At 43.8% G+C, this 16,454-nt stretch overlaps 1 protein-coding gene across 6 annotated transcripts in view; it reads left to right on the plus strand.

Annotated features, from left to right (window-relative positions):
• Positions 1 to 11,799: 11,799 nt before the first annotated feature.
• The window catches only part of CAPRIN1 (cell cycle associated protein 1), a 40,161-nt gene continuing 35,506 nt past the window's right edge, over positions 11,800 to 16,454 (plus strand). For 5 of the 6 annotated variants that reach the window (XM_036426671.2, XM_036426673.2, XM_036426676.2 and 2 more), the window contains exons 1-2: positions 11,870 to 12,030; positions 12,607 to 12,828. In XM_036426671.2, coding sequence (XP_036282564.1) covers positions 12,607 to 12,828 — 222 coding nt within the window. In that variant the 5' untranslated portion in view covers positions 11,870 to 12,030. Of the gene's footprint in view, positions 12,031 to 12,606; positions 12,829 to 16,454 lie in introns of all 6 variants that reach the window. The other variant, XM_036426670.2, reaches the window with a different exon arrangement.

A 16,454-nucleotide genomic window follows, 5' to 3' on the forward strand; every position in this document is an offset into this window, starting at 1 on the left:
ATTGACTCCCACAGTCACATATAGAACCTGTACACCTGAGACTGCTTTACTTCCAAAATCATCAATACAAGCATCCCATTCCTGGCTACAGACTCTTGCATTAGTTTTCTTGACTAGCTGTTCCCAACCTCTTTGAGATATCTAGTTCCAAACTGTACCCTTTAATTCCTTCCTATAATCATTTCCTTGGTTCCTTGCCAACTTTGGATGGCCTATCATTTTATTTATTTATTTATTTAAAATATTTTATTGATTTTTTTACAGATAGAGAGCCAGAAACATTGATGAAAGAGAAACATCGATCAGCTGCCTCCTGCACACCCCCTGCAACCAAGGTACATGCCCTTGGCCGGAATCGAACCTGGGACCTTTCAGCCCACAGGCCGATGCTCTATCCACTGAGCCAAACTGGTTAGGGCTGGCCTATCATTTAAATTAGTCTTGTAAATATCTTCATTTACTTTGTTTTCTGACCTTTGGTTACTACTCTGGCAAAATCCAATCGTGGTTGATATCAACCTTCAATAAATCAGGTGCTTTTATAGGCACTGAAGATGCAAAATGGACAAGTCAGATCAGGCTTTGTGGTGTTTATATCCTGCTGGGGGACTGGTGGGGTTGGCAGAAAATAGGCACAGAGTTACTTAATACATGTCAGACCATAGGTGCTTTGAGGAAAAATAAGTGCTAGGAAAGGGGACAGAAAGTAATGGTGATAAGAGGACAGGGAGAGAAGGTGGAGCTATTTTAGATGCAACTATCTAGGAAGGCATCACTGACTTCTGAGCAGAGACCTAAATGAGCTGAGAACCAAGACATGAGAGGACACTCCAGAGAACAGTGCAAAGATCCTGGGGCGGGTGTGTGCTTTGAGGAAGAGCAAGGTGAGGCGACAATCTGACTAGAATGCACAGATAAAAGATGAGGCTGGGAAGATATCCAGAGGCCACGTCATGAAGGTCTCATAGGCCCAAATGAGAACTTGGGATTTTGTTTATTCCAAAGAAGCCATTGAACAATTTTAAGCACCTGATTGAAATGTTCTGGTTTTCTTTAAAAGAAATAAAAAAACCCTCACTGGGTACTGAGTAGAAATTAAACTGTGGGGGGATGTATAGAGGGAGCTGGGACACAGTGAGGAGAATTCTGCTGTGATGCAACTGGGAGATGAAGGTGTTCCTTAAGCATACACTTTCTCTGTACTTTTCTCTGAAAGTGTGGTCCCTGAATCAGCATCATCCACATTACCTGGACATTTCTTTTCATATATATATATTGATTGATTTTACACAGAGAGGAATTGAGAGGGATAGAGAGTTAGAAACGTCGATGAGAGAGAAACATCGACCAGCTGCCTCTTGCACACCCCCCACTGGGGATGTGCCCGCAACCAATGTACATGCCCTTGACTGGAATCGAACCCGAGACCTTTCAGTCCGCAGGCCAACGCTCTATCCACTGAGCCAAACCGGTTTCAGCTACCTGGACATTTCTAACGCAAATTTTCATTGCCCCACTCCACTCATCTACCTACATTAATTAAACTTCTGACTTCTTACATCTCCCTTCATTCTCAGAAAATAACTCTCACCTCCTACTTCACAGGAAAAAAAAAAAAATCTGCTATGCAGGAATTCCTTCAATTTCTGGCTGCCATATCTATAAACATTTTTCCTTCCAGTGTACTCATGCTATCTCCCTCTATCTACGCTTGCCATTCAGGCATGCTCGAGTCTCTGCTGGCATGTTAAAAATTAGTAACTGCCCTCGCCTCTACCTCCAGCCATCACTCTGTCTGTCCCAAAGGCAAACATCTTGGAAGAGCTGTCTACATCTACTCTCTCTCATCCAACTCCCATATCAGGCTCACATCCATTCTGATTGGTTTGTGACCAACCCATACTACAGTAGTTGTTAAATGTTTTTAGTATAACCCATCTCAACCAAAACCAACAGATTTCCCAGACTCCATCTTGACTGTTCAGAATCATTGAACACCGTCAACTATTTGAAACCATCTCCTCTTTTGATGTTTGTGATGACATGCTTTCCTGGTTGTTTTCCTGCATGTCTCAGTTTCCTATACTGACTTTCCCATTGACATAACCTTTTAATGTTGGCGTTGTCCTGGGTCATCTTCTCTTTACTTTCATATCCCAATAAATCCCACTTATTCTCACCTCATAACTTCAGTTACTATATATGGGAACGAATCCCACATGAAATGTTTAACCAAGATCTCTCTTCTGAACTCCAGACCTAACTCTGATATCTCCTTAGTACATCACTGGGAAGACTCATAAAGTCTACAAATGTAACATGTACAAAATTGAACTTTCCATCTGCTATCTCCCCCTCTTCAGAGACAGTTCTACCATCGCTGAGATGTACAAATCAGAAACGTAGGAGTCACAGCAACTCCTCCTCCCTCACTATCCCCTCATCTTCCATCAATTACCACATTCAATCTATTGTCCCTCTAACATATATGGTTTATTAAATCCATTCAATTCCCTCCGTATCTTTGCAAGTCTCTGGTTCAAGCCACCATCACTGGTAACAGTGGCCTCTTGTATTCCTGCATCCATATTTGCCTTCTTCCAATCTATTTTCTATAAAGCAGCCAAAATGATCTTTTAAAAATGCAAATCTGATTAAACTGATATATCCTGTTTCACTCCCCTGGGGTTCAAAATGAGGTCACATTCCTCTTAATGTTCAAATCAGATGACTTGGAGCCTTCTATTTGTCTCCCTCGTGTGATAACTTCAAATTCCAAAGGTTCAGATTGTCTTAATAAATGAAATTGAAAACTCTCCTCATTCTGGTTTTTCACTGCTGTGACTGTCAGTAAAACATCAGACTTCACTGGTCCTCTGTTTTTTGAGTAGTCCTTATCTTTATTTTTTTTAAATATATTTTTATTGATTTAAGAGAGGAAGGGAGTGGGAGAGATAGAAACATCAATGAAGAGAATCATTGATTGGCTGCCTCCTGCACATCCCCCACTGAGGATCGAGCCTACAACATGGGCATATGCCCTTGACTGGAGTTGATCCCGGGACTCTTCAGTCTATAGGCTGATGCGCTATCCACTGAGCCAAACCAGGTAGGACAGAGCTGTGATTATTCTAACTTAAAATTGAGACCTTGAAATAAAATTATGTTTTCCCTACTTTCTGGTAAAAATCATATCTAAGCCACCCAAAGCAGGTAAGAAGCTGACCCTTGTTTAAAGATACTCAGAGATTCAAATCAAACCCACAATGAGATACCAGATACAAAGGCCACATATTTTTTTAAATATTTTTTTTTATTGATTTCAGAGAGAAAAGGAGAGAGAGAGAGAAATATCAATGATGAATAGCATTGATTGGCTGCTTCCTGCACACCCCACACTGGGAATCAAGCCCTCAACCCAGGCATCTACCCTGACCAGAATAGAACTGTTATATCCTGGTTCATAGGTTGACGCTCAACCCTGAGCCATGCCAGCCAGGCTGAAGGCCACATGTTATATGTTCCCATCTACATAAAGTATAGGCAAGTCCATAGAGACAGAAATTAGATTAGTGGTAGCAGAGGTTGAGAAAAGGGATAAATGGCGAGTGTCTATTAATGGGTACATATTAATTTTGGGGGTGATAAAAAATGTACTAAAATTGACAATAGTAATGATTGCATTATTTTGTGAATATACTAAAACCACTGAATTGTCCACTTTAAAAAGGTGAATTTTATGGTATGTAAATTATATCTTGATAAAGTTATTATACAACAAATTGAAATATTAAATTTTACTTTTTAGAATAATTTACTTTTTATTGAATTATCTATATATATATATATATATATATATATATATATATATATATATATATATAAAGCGTAAGCGACAGTTAGAACTGGTGTATTGAATGACTGGTCGACTGGTCGCTATGATGTGCACTGACCACCAGGGGGCAGGTGCTCAATGCAGGAGCTAACATCCCACGGTCCCTTCCCCCAGCCGGCCGCTGCCCCACCCCCCAATCGACCCCAAACCCAAATTGTCGGCCAAGCTAAGGGACCCCACCTGTGCACAAATTCATGCACCGGCCTCTAGTTTTGCAATAAACTTATATCACTCTTGCAATTTCAAAAAAAAAGGTGTTAAAATATATTTATGATTTGTAATTTTCTTCCTATGGAAAAGTGGCACAAATGTATTTCTTGCTACATTATCACCTCTACTAGGTCTTGCCTGCACTGTCCTGAAGAACTGGCCTCTGTCTACTTTCAGTGGATGTTAGCACGGCGTTCACGTCAGAAGTGTGTGTTACCTGGTCGAACTCCAAAGAATGCCAAGGAACGTGATCTTGCAGGATGACAGGGCTGCCAGAGGCATGTGGTTTAGGCAAGCAGAGTCTAGAGAAAAGGTTGCTCATTCCTTCCCTCACTGCCCTCTGGAAGCAAGGGTCTTCCTGGAGTGTGTACGACCAGCCTGTCCAATAGCCTCCTCTCTTTTTTCTCTTCTGGCCTCTTGAAGAGGAAAATACAAAATAAAAAGTAGCAGCATAAAACATGATTACTATCCTACTGTCACCTTTGATTACTTAAAAAAATCTCTCCTACCTAGTTTTTTCTTTTCTTTTCTTGCTCCAATAGTTCCCAAATATATATACTACTATATATGTTTACTCCTTTTATCCTGCGCTTCTGAGAATGTGGTTCCCAGACTAGCAGTATCAAGGTTACTAGAGGACTTGTAAGGAATGCAAATAATTTGCCTGCCTAGATCCATACAATCCCACGCCTGGGGTTAAGGCCCACGCAGCGGTGCCTTAAGAAGCCTTCCAGGTCCTTCTGAAGCTCACTCAGGTTTCAGCCCCGGGCTCCGATTCCTGCTCCCTTCTCTTAGCCGCCAGCTTTTTAAGTATAATGTACATTAGCTGGAGCCACAGATTTGCTGAGTCACTCTCCCTTCCCCTAACCTTCCATTCACCACTCTGCTTGGCTTCTTCGCTCAGCACATTTCTCTCAAAAGTTTGGAATCCGATTGCTCTTTCCTGAATCGGCAACTCCAGTCTGCTGTCCTTTCCCATCTACCTGGCGGTTGTCAACATGTTCTCTTTCAGAGATTCTCACCCCTCCCCCACATGTCCTAGGCTGAAAGAGGGTACCATGAAAAGAGGAATTTTTAAAAATATATAATTTATTGATTTTTTACAGAGAGGAACAGGGATAGTTAGAAACACTGATCGGCTGCCTCCTGCATATCCTCCATTGGGGATGTGCCCACAACCAAGGTACATGCCCTTGGCTGGAATCGAACCTGGGACCCTTCAGTCCACAGGCTGACGCTCTACCCACTGAGCCAAACCAGTTAAGGCAAGAGGAATTTTTGTTTGAACACTTATGGTTCTTATTTTGGTGAAAATAAGTGCACTACTTCTATGGAGCCTCAGAGAATCAATCACAAACTTGAATGTGCGAAGGGGAGTTTGCTTTTTAAAACGTATTCGGTGGAATCCAGGAATCTTCCTTCTCCCAAGTGCCCCAAGTGATTTTGAAGGTGATGAGCCTTGCCCCTGAAATCTATCCTACAAGAGAAAATAAGTAACATAGGACCTACATTTTTCGTGTTTTTAACATAGTATTGTAGTTTAGTGCTTAGGAGACCTAAATTTAAATCAAGACCTAGATTTAAATCAAGTTCTTAGTCTTAAGATTAAAAAAAAAATGTTAACACCTAAAGGATAAATCATTAATGTAGGGAGAGTTGCTGTTAGGTGTGCAGGTTACTCTTGAAATAATACACATCTTGACTAGGTGTAGAAACAATCCTGAATCAGCAAATCGCCTTTATACTTATATTCTCCTAGTATGTAACTTTGAGATACATAAAGTTTTGTTTCTTCTAAAATTTGTGGAGTTGTCACTTTGAAAGAATTTCTTTTTCTAAGAAGGTTATTGGTAATAGTGGGTTGTATGTGTTATTGGAGAAGTAAATGTATTATATATACTACAGATTGCCCGGAAAGGACCATGATTATGCATCACTTGCCAAGACACAAGATGCTTCCCTGTTTATAGTTGTGTTGAGTCCTTTCTTCTTAAAAGCTTTCTAAAAACTTTTTTTTCCCAGTGTCATATCAGTGATTTTACTGGTAAAGTGCTGAAACAAATGACTACATTTTTGGTCTCATAAAATAGTTGCCCAACCTCATCATTATTGGCATTTTTATTGGGACTATTCTGTGTTTCCCTGTGCATTGCTAGATGTTTAGAAGCATCCTTCACCTCTACTCGCTAGATGTCATAGCAACCCCTCTCCCCATGTTGTAATAACTTAAAAATATCTCCAGACATTGCCAGATATCTTTGGGGAGGGGAGTGGGCAAAAGAGCCACAGACTGGCAGTATGGACCAATAGTAATAATACCACACCAATATGTTAATATAGGCAATATTTATTATTTTTATAGGCAACATTTATTGACAAAACATTTGTAAAAAAATAAACAACAACAACAAAAAACATTTGTGCCAGGCATATTATTGCTTCTGATGATACAGAGGTGAAAACAATTGCTTTCTTCCCTTGAAAAGATCAGAATCTAATGGTGGCGTACGAACACATAAATAATTAAGACACATATCATTTTTTTAAAAAAGGAAGTACTAGAAAAATTAGGATTGAAATGTCTACTGCTGAATTGTAAAACGAATGAAAAATAAGAGCCTTAGCTGTTTGAATAGCACAGTTCACACCTAGGCTAGTTTCTGTCAACCTGATGCACTAAGGCAGTTACTGTACTTCAGAGAAAAGTTCCCTTCTTTTGCTACCATAAACTCGGTGTTGGCTTATTGGGTGATTCAAGTTGAAGCAGCTCAACTATTTTGCCAAAATGATCAGGATAAGTTGCTCAGTTACTCACTGCACTTGACTGTGGAGACTTCAGATTGCTGCTGTCTAATGAATTAAACAAGTGAATGCCAGCTTGAGAGATTTGTGGTATTAAATATATTAATAATGGATATAACTTTAATACCAAAGGTTTTGGAGAAGTGTTTTCTGTTTATAGACATATTCTGTGCTCCCGCTGGGTTTCTGGGAAAACTGTGATTTCTCTATTTCTTCAGTGATATAATGACCCTAAGAACTACATGGCTTTAGATTAGAAAAAAAAAGTTAAACAAAAAACAAAAAACAAATAACCCCCAACACCCTGGTTGATGTGGTTTAATGGTTAGAGCGTTGGCCCATGAACCAAAGGCTCTTGGGTTTGGTTTCAGGTCAAGGGCATCTTCCATTCATGGCCTGGTCAGGGACGAGTTCGGGAGGCAACCAATCCATGTGCCTCTCTCACATCTATGTTTCTCTCTCTTTTCCCCCCCAGATCCTTCCACTCTCTCTCTAAAAAAACAAAAACAAAAACCACACAAAAAAACAAAAACAAAAAACAAACAATAAAAAATACACTCAGGTGAGGAATTACAGCAACAATAAAGGTTAAAAAAAAAAAAAGTAAGTACTAGAAATTTACACATAGTTTTAGCCCTATTTTTGTCCTGTAGGAAATAGACAAATTTGGTTTGCTGGGACCACAGCCTGGGGCTGGGTAGGACACTGCTTTGCCTTAAGTTTATTGGTCTTCCTGGACTTGCTGATCTGAACAAACAACTACAATGTCAGAAAAACCAAAGAAATGGGATCAGAATGCCATATTGTAGGAAGTGAAAGCAGGACAGATATGTACATTCATCAGCTATTTCTGGTTCAGTTGACTTCCTACTGGGTATCTGATTAGCATAGCATCTCTCAGTTTGATGGGGTCGTGTGACTCTTCCTGGCCATTGAGGTTTGCGCACACAGGAGGCAAGTCTGCCTGGAGTAGTATATGACATTCCAGATATTCCTGAGTTCTTTTTCCTTATGACATAGTAATCAGCAACACTTGTGATATGGTATCTCCACCATTCTGAATATAACAGTGACCACTATGAACAGAATCCTCTGCTGAGCCAGGATGGATATGTAGCGCTTGTTTGAAGCCATGGGTAAACCTCTGTAAAGAATGAGGCAGTAGCCCAGTCTGATGTGGTTCAGTGAGGTTACTGGTTTGATTCCTGGTCAAGGGCACATGTCTAGGTTGTGGGCTAGATTCTTAGAAAGGGCTGGCTGTACAGGAAGCAGCCTATCAATGATTCTCTCTCATCATTGATGTTTGTTTCTCTCTCCCTCTCCAAAATCAATAATATATATATTATAATATATACAGAAAGTATTTTAGGTATTGCACATTATAGTGTCTGTCTCAACTACACAACTCTGCTCTCCTGTGGCACGAAAACAATGGTAATCCTATATAATAGAAGCCTGATATGCTAAGTGTCCAGTCCTCCGTTCAACCAACCAAAGTGTAATATGCTAATGATATGCTGAGGCTTCTCAAACACTCACTATGATGTGCACTAACTACTAGGGGGCAGACAGTCGACTGGTTGACCAGTCGCTATGATGTGCACTGACCACCAGGGGTAGATGCTCCAACTGGTAGGTTAGCTTGCTGCTGGGGTCCGGCTGATAGGAACTGAGCAAGACGGGCCAGACACACACTCAGAGCCCTTCTGCAGCCCCTCCCCTCCCGGGTTGGCCAACCTCCCGCATCCCTCTCTGGCCCTGATCCTGTACTGGTGAGGTCCCTTGGACTGGCCTGAGCCTTTTTGAAATCTGGGGGATGTCGGAGAGCCGGTTTTGGCCCAATCCTGCAGGTCAGGCCAAAGGACCCCACTGGTGCACAAATTCGTAAACTGGACCTCTAGCATGTACATAAATTCATATGGCTGTGTCCCCAAAAAACATTATTTACACAAACTGATGGAGGGTCACTTGGCCCAGGGACTATAGTTTGCAAATTCCTATTTTAAGTCAGAGTTTTGAAGATTGTTACTGCAGTACAACTTAATCTACCTTGATATATTGGGCTGAGAGATGGACCCTCCAAATGAGATTCTTGGTTATGTGTGTTAACTATCCTGCTCCCTCTCAACAATCTACTTTCCTTTTTCTAAAAAAGCCCAATCTAGCTGACCATGAAACTTTATGCTTTATAACTGCTACTGCATCGTAATGTGCCAAGTAAAGGCAGGTCTTAACCTGAATTAATAGAGGTCTCCAAGTCCATAGTTCTCATATATTGGCATGCATCAGAGGCACCTGGTGTCTTGTTAACAAAGATTGCGAGGTTCCACCCCCAATATTTTAATTCTATAGGTTGTAGGTCTGGGGGAAATCTGCCTGCTAGAGTATTTCATGTCAGATCTGAAAGATACTGGTCAAGTTCTAAGGAATAAAGAAGTGGTTCTCCCCGTCCCATCCAAAACAAAAAACAAAAAACAAAAAACAACCACACACCGAACTTTAGTGTGCATATAAATCAGCTGGGGATCACAGAAACCGGTTTGGCTCAGTGGATAGAGCTTTGGCCTGCAGACTGGACTGAAAGGTCCCAGGTTCGATTCTGGTCAAGAGCATGTACCTTGGTTGCGGGCAAGAGGCAGCTGATCAATGTTTCTAAATCTCGATTCCTCTCCCTTCCTCTCTGTAAAAACGTCAATAAAATATATTCAAAAAAATCAGCTGTGGATCTTGTTAAAATGCAGATTCTGTAAGTCTGGAGTGGGGCCTGAGATTTTGATAGTGATAGTGGTGGTCAGCACAAGTAAACTAAAAGCTGCAAGGAGCTAAACAATTCTGATCTTTTCTAGCCTCTAGGCTTGCCAACAGTTCAGGTGCTAACATCTTGAATTATCTTAGATCAACTTGGCAACTTTGACTTCACTTACACTTAACATACTTGTTAGCAAACCCTATCCCTGTGGTCTGCAAACTGTGGCTCGCGAGCCAAATGCGGCTCTTTGGCCCCTTGAGTGCGGCTCTTTCATAAAATACCACGGCCTGGGCGAGTCTATTTTGAAGAAGTGACGTTAGAAGAAATTTAAGTTTAAAAAATTTGGCTCTCAAAAGTAATTTCAATCGTTGTACTGTTGATATTTTGCTCTGTTGACTAATGAGTTTGCCGATCACTGCCCTATCCTTTCTACAGTCACAATGGATAAAGCACCTGTCACCACCTTTTCTGTAACATAATGACATCGACCACCACTATCTCTGAGCTATCATATATTGTTTCAACAGCCTCCCAATTGGGCTCCCAGCTCCAAGCTCTACCCTGCTCCTCACCTCTAATATACACTCTAATATACATCTCTAACATACCTCTAATATACACCTCTAATATACACAATATAAATTCGTTATATTGCAGCAAGAGGATTTCTTTAAAACACGGGTTGATCATGTTACTCCTCGTTTAAAGCCATGCATGCAGTGACCTCCCATTTCACTCGGCAAAAGCTGAAGTCCTTACAGGGGCCTATGAGACTTTCCAAGACTGGCCTTCTTTTACGTCTTTGACCTCATCTCCCACTCATGTTGTAGCCACTGTAGCCTCCTTACTGTTCCTTCAACCCACCGCACACACACACTGGGATCAGACTTGGCACTTGGTCTTCTCTGCCCGGAAAATTCTTCCTTCGAGATAACTGCTTGGCCTTCCTCACTTCCTTCAGTGTTAGCTCATGTGTCACTCTGCTTTAAGGCTATTCCGAACCACCCCGTTTTATTTTTTCTACCACTTCACTATCTCACATGCATTTACTTATCTTCTCCCCACATGGAATGTAAGGTCCGTGAAGACATTTTTGTTTTGTTCCCAATCCCTAGCAGTGAAGCCTCCTTAAACACATAGTTGTGTGACAACACAGATTTGAATGAGTGGATAACAGACTTTGCAGCTAACTGAAATATCTTGAGGTTACAGGCTTGCAATGATTTCTTTAGCTCCCTCAGCATATACTGCTGCCATCCAGGTATTACTCATTTTAGTCTCCAAAGAACAATGAGTTTGGTAGGATCTTGTTTAAATCTTTTTTTTTTTTAATGGAATTTTTCATTTACTGTTGTCACACATTACGTTGCTTAATTTCCCACTGTTTATATTCCTTTTAATACATTTCCTTCCAGCACTAGGCTGTTTCTGTGCACTCTCAACCATATCCACCCTGCTCCTGGGTTAATTACAAGACTGTAGCAATTTTCCTGGAGGGGGAAAAAATTGTTTATTTCATTAAACATGCTCTTAAAAGTTTCTGGTTCATAAAACAAGGGAAAAGGTCTACATCGCAATACTCAGACCTACTGGATAAATGTCATCTGAAGGCAGCTGACAATTATTTTTAATGAGTCTGGAGTTAAGACTTTTAAAAAGCCACCCATGTTGCTCACTTCCAACGCGTTCTAGAAAATTCCTAGGTTACTGGGTAAGACTGTTCTGTAGGGAAAGTTGTGTTTTTTCAAGGCCTTTTTGGATGTGGGAGTTTGCTTGTTCTGCATACATAAGGAATTCTAGGAGCTGGGATTGCACCACCCACCCCACTCACCCCTTAGTCTCAGAAACCTTTGCCATGCCCTGCCTTGCCACCCCACCCCCACCAAATAAGGGATTTACACTCGACAGTAGCCGGCCGCAGATCCAGCTGCTTGACACCTATTGTCCCCGTTTGGACGTCAAGCGATTTCGCCTGAAGGACCCCAGCTTCGATTTCGTCCAAAACTCGAGGCACCGCTCCAGCAGCCTCCCGGGGCCGTCCGGACCGGCCACCCTCCGGAGCCGGCACTTGGGCAGGGCTGGTAGGAGGCCCGAGAGGGTGGAGGGGAGGGCGTTTCCCACAGGCGTTCGCGCCGGGCAGCCGCAGCGGCCGCGAAGGACCCCGCCCGCTGCCTCCCCCGCCCCCTCGGCCCCAGAGGGCTGGCTGGCTGGCTAAGTCCCGCCCGCTCCCGGCTCTCCGCCTCACTAGCGGCGGCTCTTGGTGGAGCGGGGACAGGGCGGAGCGGCCTGCGCCCTCGGAGCGCAAGACACAGCCCGGAACGCACCGCCGTCCTCGCCTCCTCGGGATCTCCAGCGGCCTCCGCTCGCGCGCACGGTGAGCGCCACCCCCGACCGAGGCGCACAAGGGGGCAGGGGCTGCTGCCCCGAGTGCTCTGTACCTCCGGACCCGCTAGACCTTCGCCGGGAGCTGGACCCTCAAGTCCCCTCCTCATCCCTCCTCCCGGTCATTGCCAGTGCCCTTCTCCCTCCCCAGCCTCCCGGCCCCGCGCTCTCTCCCCTCCTTCTCTCCCCTCCTTCTCTCCCTCCCTCCTTCCATCGGAAGGCGGCGGTGCCTGCAGCCCTCCCCCGGGGAGACCGTTGCACCAGCCGTTGGCCCCGCCCCCGGCGCGAGCCCTGGTGTCCCCGGGGCGGGTAGGCCGGGCCGGCGGCCCGCGCGGGGCGGGGCGGGGGGCGGCGCGAGGCCCGGCCGGGCGCCCCGCTGGCGGGTCGCGCGCGCGCCCGGCGTCCCTTCCTGCCCTCGCGGCGCGCGCCGCCGCCCCGCCCCCACCGCTCGCGCACGCTCCCGCCCGCTGCGCGTTTTGTCCCGCGTCTCGCCCCGTCCGCCGCCTGACTCGCCGCCGCCTCTGTCCTTCCTCCCGCTTTTTTCTTCTCTCCCCTTTACGGTCTAAAGATGCCCTCGGCCACCAGCCACAGCGGAAGCGGCAGCAAGTCGTCCGGGCCGCCGCCACCCCCGTCGGGGTCGTCGGGCAGCGAGGCTGCAGCGGGGGCCGGGGCCGCCGCCGCACCGCCTTCCCAGCACCCCGCAACCGGCACCGGCGCCGTCCAGACCGAGGCCATGAAGCAGATCCTCGGGGTGATCGACAAGAAACTTCGGAACCTGGAGAAGAAAAAGGTGCTGAGAGTTGGCGGGGGAAGGGAGGATTGGATGCTCCGACCCCCGGCTGCTAGCTAGATCCTTCCCCCTTCCCGTGCCCAGCGTTTCCCCTCCCCCAGGCTCCCCGGCCACTGTCAGTGGGAGCTCCGTGCCCAGAAAACGGGCCGGAGGCGCAGGGGAGGCGCTTGTCACCTGACCCGCAACCTCCGGGTTGCTGCCCCCTTGCAGCGGGCCGGGCCTCGGGGCCTCGGGGAGTGGAAAGTGTCAGGGTGGGGACCTGCGCCGCCGCCAGGTTTAACTGTGTGGTGCCCTGTGCCCGGGTCCCGAGGCCCGGATTCTTTGAGCAGGGCCAGCGGGGAGATGCGGGATCCCGGTTCGGGGGGGTTCAGGACCCGGCAGGCTGCCTCGTGGAGTCGGGGCCGCCCGCTCCGTTACTGTGCGCTTGAGGCCTGCTCCGTGCCTCTTCCCCCGTGGGGGAGATGGTATTTAGGACCTTGGGCTAGGATTGCTTTTCACCAGGCCCCTTGTGAGTGGGTCTTCCGTCTGCTCCCCCGCCCCCATCGGATGGGCTCCCCTGCGCTTCCTTCTTTGTTTCAATTGTCTGGGCGCCCCCTGAGCCTCCCGCCCCGCTGGGCCCCGAGGACGCGGCCTGGAGCGGCGTTTTGTCCCTCGGGGACCCTGAGGAGGGGCAGCAGGGAGACCTCACCGCTCGGGTTTCGTTGGGGGGTGGGTGTGGGCATCGAGGGGATCGGTAGGGCCCTGGGCACATGGAGAGCGCGGCTAACATGGCGGCGGCTGCGGGGAGAGGGAAGCGCTTTGCTGGAGCTGCATTGTGAGCACAAAGCGAAAGCAGAGGGGGAGGGAGAGCCCGGGCAGCCGCCCGGCTGGCCTCGGCCGACCCCCTCCAAAAACAACAACAAAAACCAGAGCCACTCCTACAGTATTTTGGCTTCAATGTTTAGTCCTTCTAGATCACACCATGAGGGTCATCTTCACGCCAGCCTTTTGTTTCATGCTTTCCGCCCAGGACAGGGTATCAACTGTTTCAGAGGGGCACACGTGTGTGCATGTGTGCATAGGGAGGGAAGGTTTAGGCAGAGGGAATGTAATTCAACCTTCATGCGTTTGGAGGTGAGAAGGGAGAAACAAATACAGTACAAAAAATGGGGTAATTATTTTTTTGCAAACTTTAGTTTTTTACCTTAAAAAGAAAAACAACAACTTTCATTTGATAACTTCTGTTTGTCTGACTCTAGTAAAACATTGATCTTAACGTTGAATTTTGAGGAAGGCATTAAAAAAATGCTTATTTTGCTGGCTACCTAATAGTGTTAACTTAAAATGACGAGGTAGTAATAGTAACTCTGGCTAAAATTTGGGCTGTGGGAAATAACTTGAAGAAAACTGGTGATGTGTAGATCTTATTTTAATGGCTCATTTAATAATTAATTTTACTTTTTTGAGTTTTAAAACTTTAGATTTGATACTACTGTTTCATCTGTATTGGGAATTTTACTTAGATTTCTTGGACATTATTTTCAATAGAGAGTTGCTCTCTAATTATGGATTTCTATCTTTTTTCTGACCCTTTGTTTTGTTAAGAAATGTGGTTTATTATAAATGATTGAAATAATAGGTTTATGAATAGCAATAAGGTAACAAAGGTATTTTACTTGTAAACTAGCTACATTCAAATATGTAATAGAATAACCATACCTAAGGCCATAAGTCTGCCAGCTGATTTAGTTTTTGGTATTCTATTTGAAATTGAGAATTAGGTATCTTTTTTTAAATATATTTTTTAAAATATATTTTTTACAGAGAGAGAGAGGGAGAGGATAGAGTTAGAAACATTGATGAGAAAGGAACATTGATCAGCTGCCTCCTGCACACCTCCTATTGGGGATGTGCCCACACCCAAGGTACATGCCCTTGACCTGAATCGAACCTGGGACCTTTTAGTCCACAGGCCCACGCTCATTCCACTGAGCCAAGCCGGTTAGGGCGAGAATTAGGTATCTTTTAAAAACCCCTTCAAGCAATAAATAATTTTGTTTATCTGGTTGATGCTTGGATGTTTCATTTTCAGAATTCTAGGAAATGTTTCCTTTTAGGAATCAAAAGATAAATATTAATGATGTAATATTTTAAGTATAGATGTTTATATTTTAATGACTAAAAAATAATTTTTCCAAGGTATTAATATAAAAATATAAAGATGCAGATAAACAGCTAGCTTAGTTGTGAAGTGACTGTTAGAGACTAGTGTTCAAGTAAGTGTATTGGAAAAAAATAGAAATCCAGTTTATAAGCCTTGGGAGTGTCTGAACCATGACAGGTCACTCCTGCATAGGTTGATATTACTGTATGCTGTACATTGCCCACCTCTCTGCCCCTCCTCCCTAATTAGAGAGGAAAAAGTAATGTAAATATTACAGAGATATAGATGAGGGGATGTAATTATTGAAAAATTCCCTTGAATGGGCATTTAACAAAGTATACAAAGTAACAAATGTATTTTATATCTTTTTTTTCCCCCGTCTTAAGTGTTTTGGATAGCTGAAAGGTCAGATTTCTCACAGATTAACTCACAGACTTTGAGCTACCTGTTCGTTAAATTGGCAGTACTGATGTGACTTAATTACTATTAAATCTCGAAGTTTACTTTTGAGAAACTCAAGACTTTTTTATATCTAGATGATTTGGTGTATGAAAGGACTGAAAGTGATTCATTTTTGTAATAGGGAGTTGAGTATTCCTAATACTGTACACCTAAAATAGGATTTACTTTGCAAATTGGTTTGAACCTGTTTAGAAATTTAGGGGATAAAGTAAGATACTATGTATAACTGGATTTTTTACTTCAGTCTACTTAGCAACTGATACTTGAGCTGTATTTGTCTTCTGGATAGAAGGACTTTTTCTATGGGTTCTAAAATCAAATATCCTGACAAAAATCACTACGAAATATGTAGTATCACTTACATTGACATGATTGCAATTTTTTTCCACTTAAAAAAAGAAAGTTATTTGTTAATTTTCTAGTAAGCCCAGTCATTAGGAGGAAACCCAAGCATCTGTTCAGTGAGAATGCAAACTTAACATTGATGAAGTACCATCCTATTAATTGTAATGCACCTAAATGGCCTGATAGTTTTTGAAATTTGGGCTTATAAATAAAAATTACATGAATGTTTAGCAGAAGAAATGCAGCTATAAATTAATATACAAATAACTACATATACAAATCACTTAACTGATTAAAGTCTAAATAATAATGCATTTTGAGTGATTGCCTAGTTTTCAACATTTTATTGGTATAAAATTGGGCCCTTGGCTCTGCAAATTGATTTTTTTATATAACTAATTTTCATTATTTTTTAAATATATTTTTATTGATTTCAGAGAGGAAAGGAGAAGGGAAATAGAAACATGGATGATGAGAGAGAATCATTGATCGGCTGCCTCCTGCACGCCCCCTACTGGGGATCAAGACCACAACCTGAGCATGTGCCCTTGACTGGAATTGAACCTGGGACAATTCTGTCTTCAGGCCGAGGTTCTATCCACTGAGCCAAATCAACTAAGGTTGCATGATGATACTTTGAAACCAAGTCTTAATTTTAAGAAACCTCACTTATATG

This window comes from Pipistrellus kuhlii, unplaced genomic scaffold, assembly GCF_014108245.1.
Source record: "Pipistrellus kuhlii isolate mPipKuh1 unplaced genomic scaffold, mPipKuh1.p scaffold_m20_p_9, whole genome shotgun sequence".
NCBI classification, from domain to species: domain Eukaryota; kingdom Metazoa; phylum Chordata; class Mammalia; order Chiroptera; family Vespertilionidae; genus Pipistrellus; species Pipistrellus kuhlii.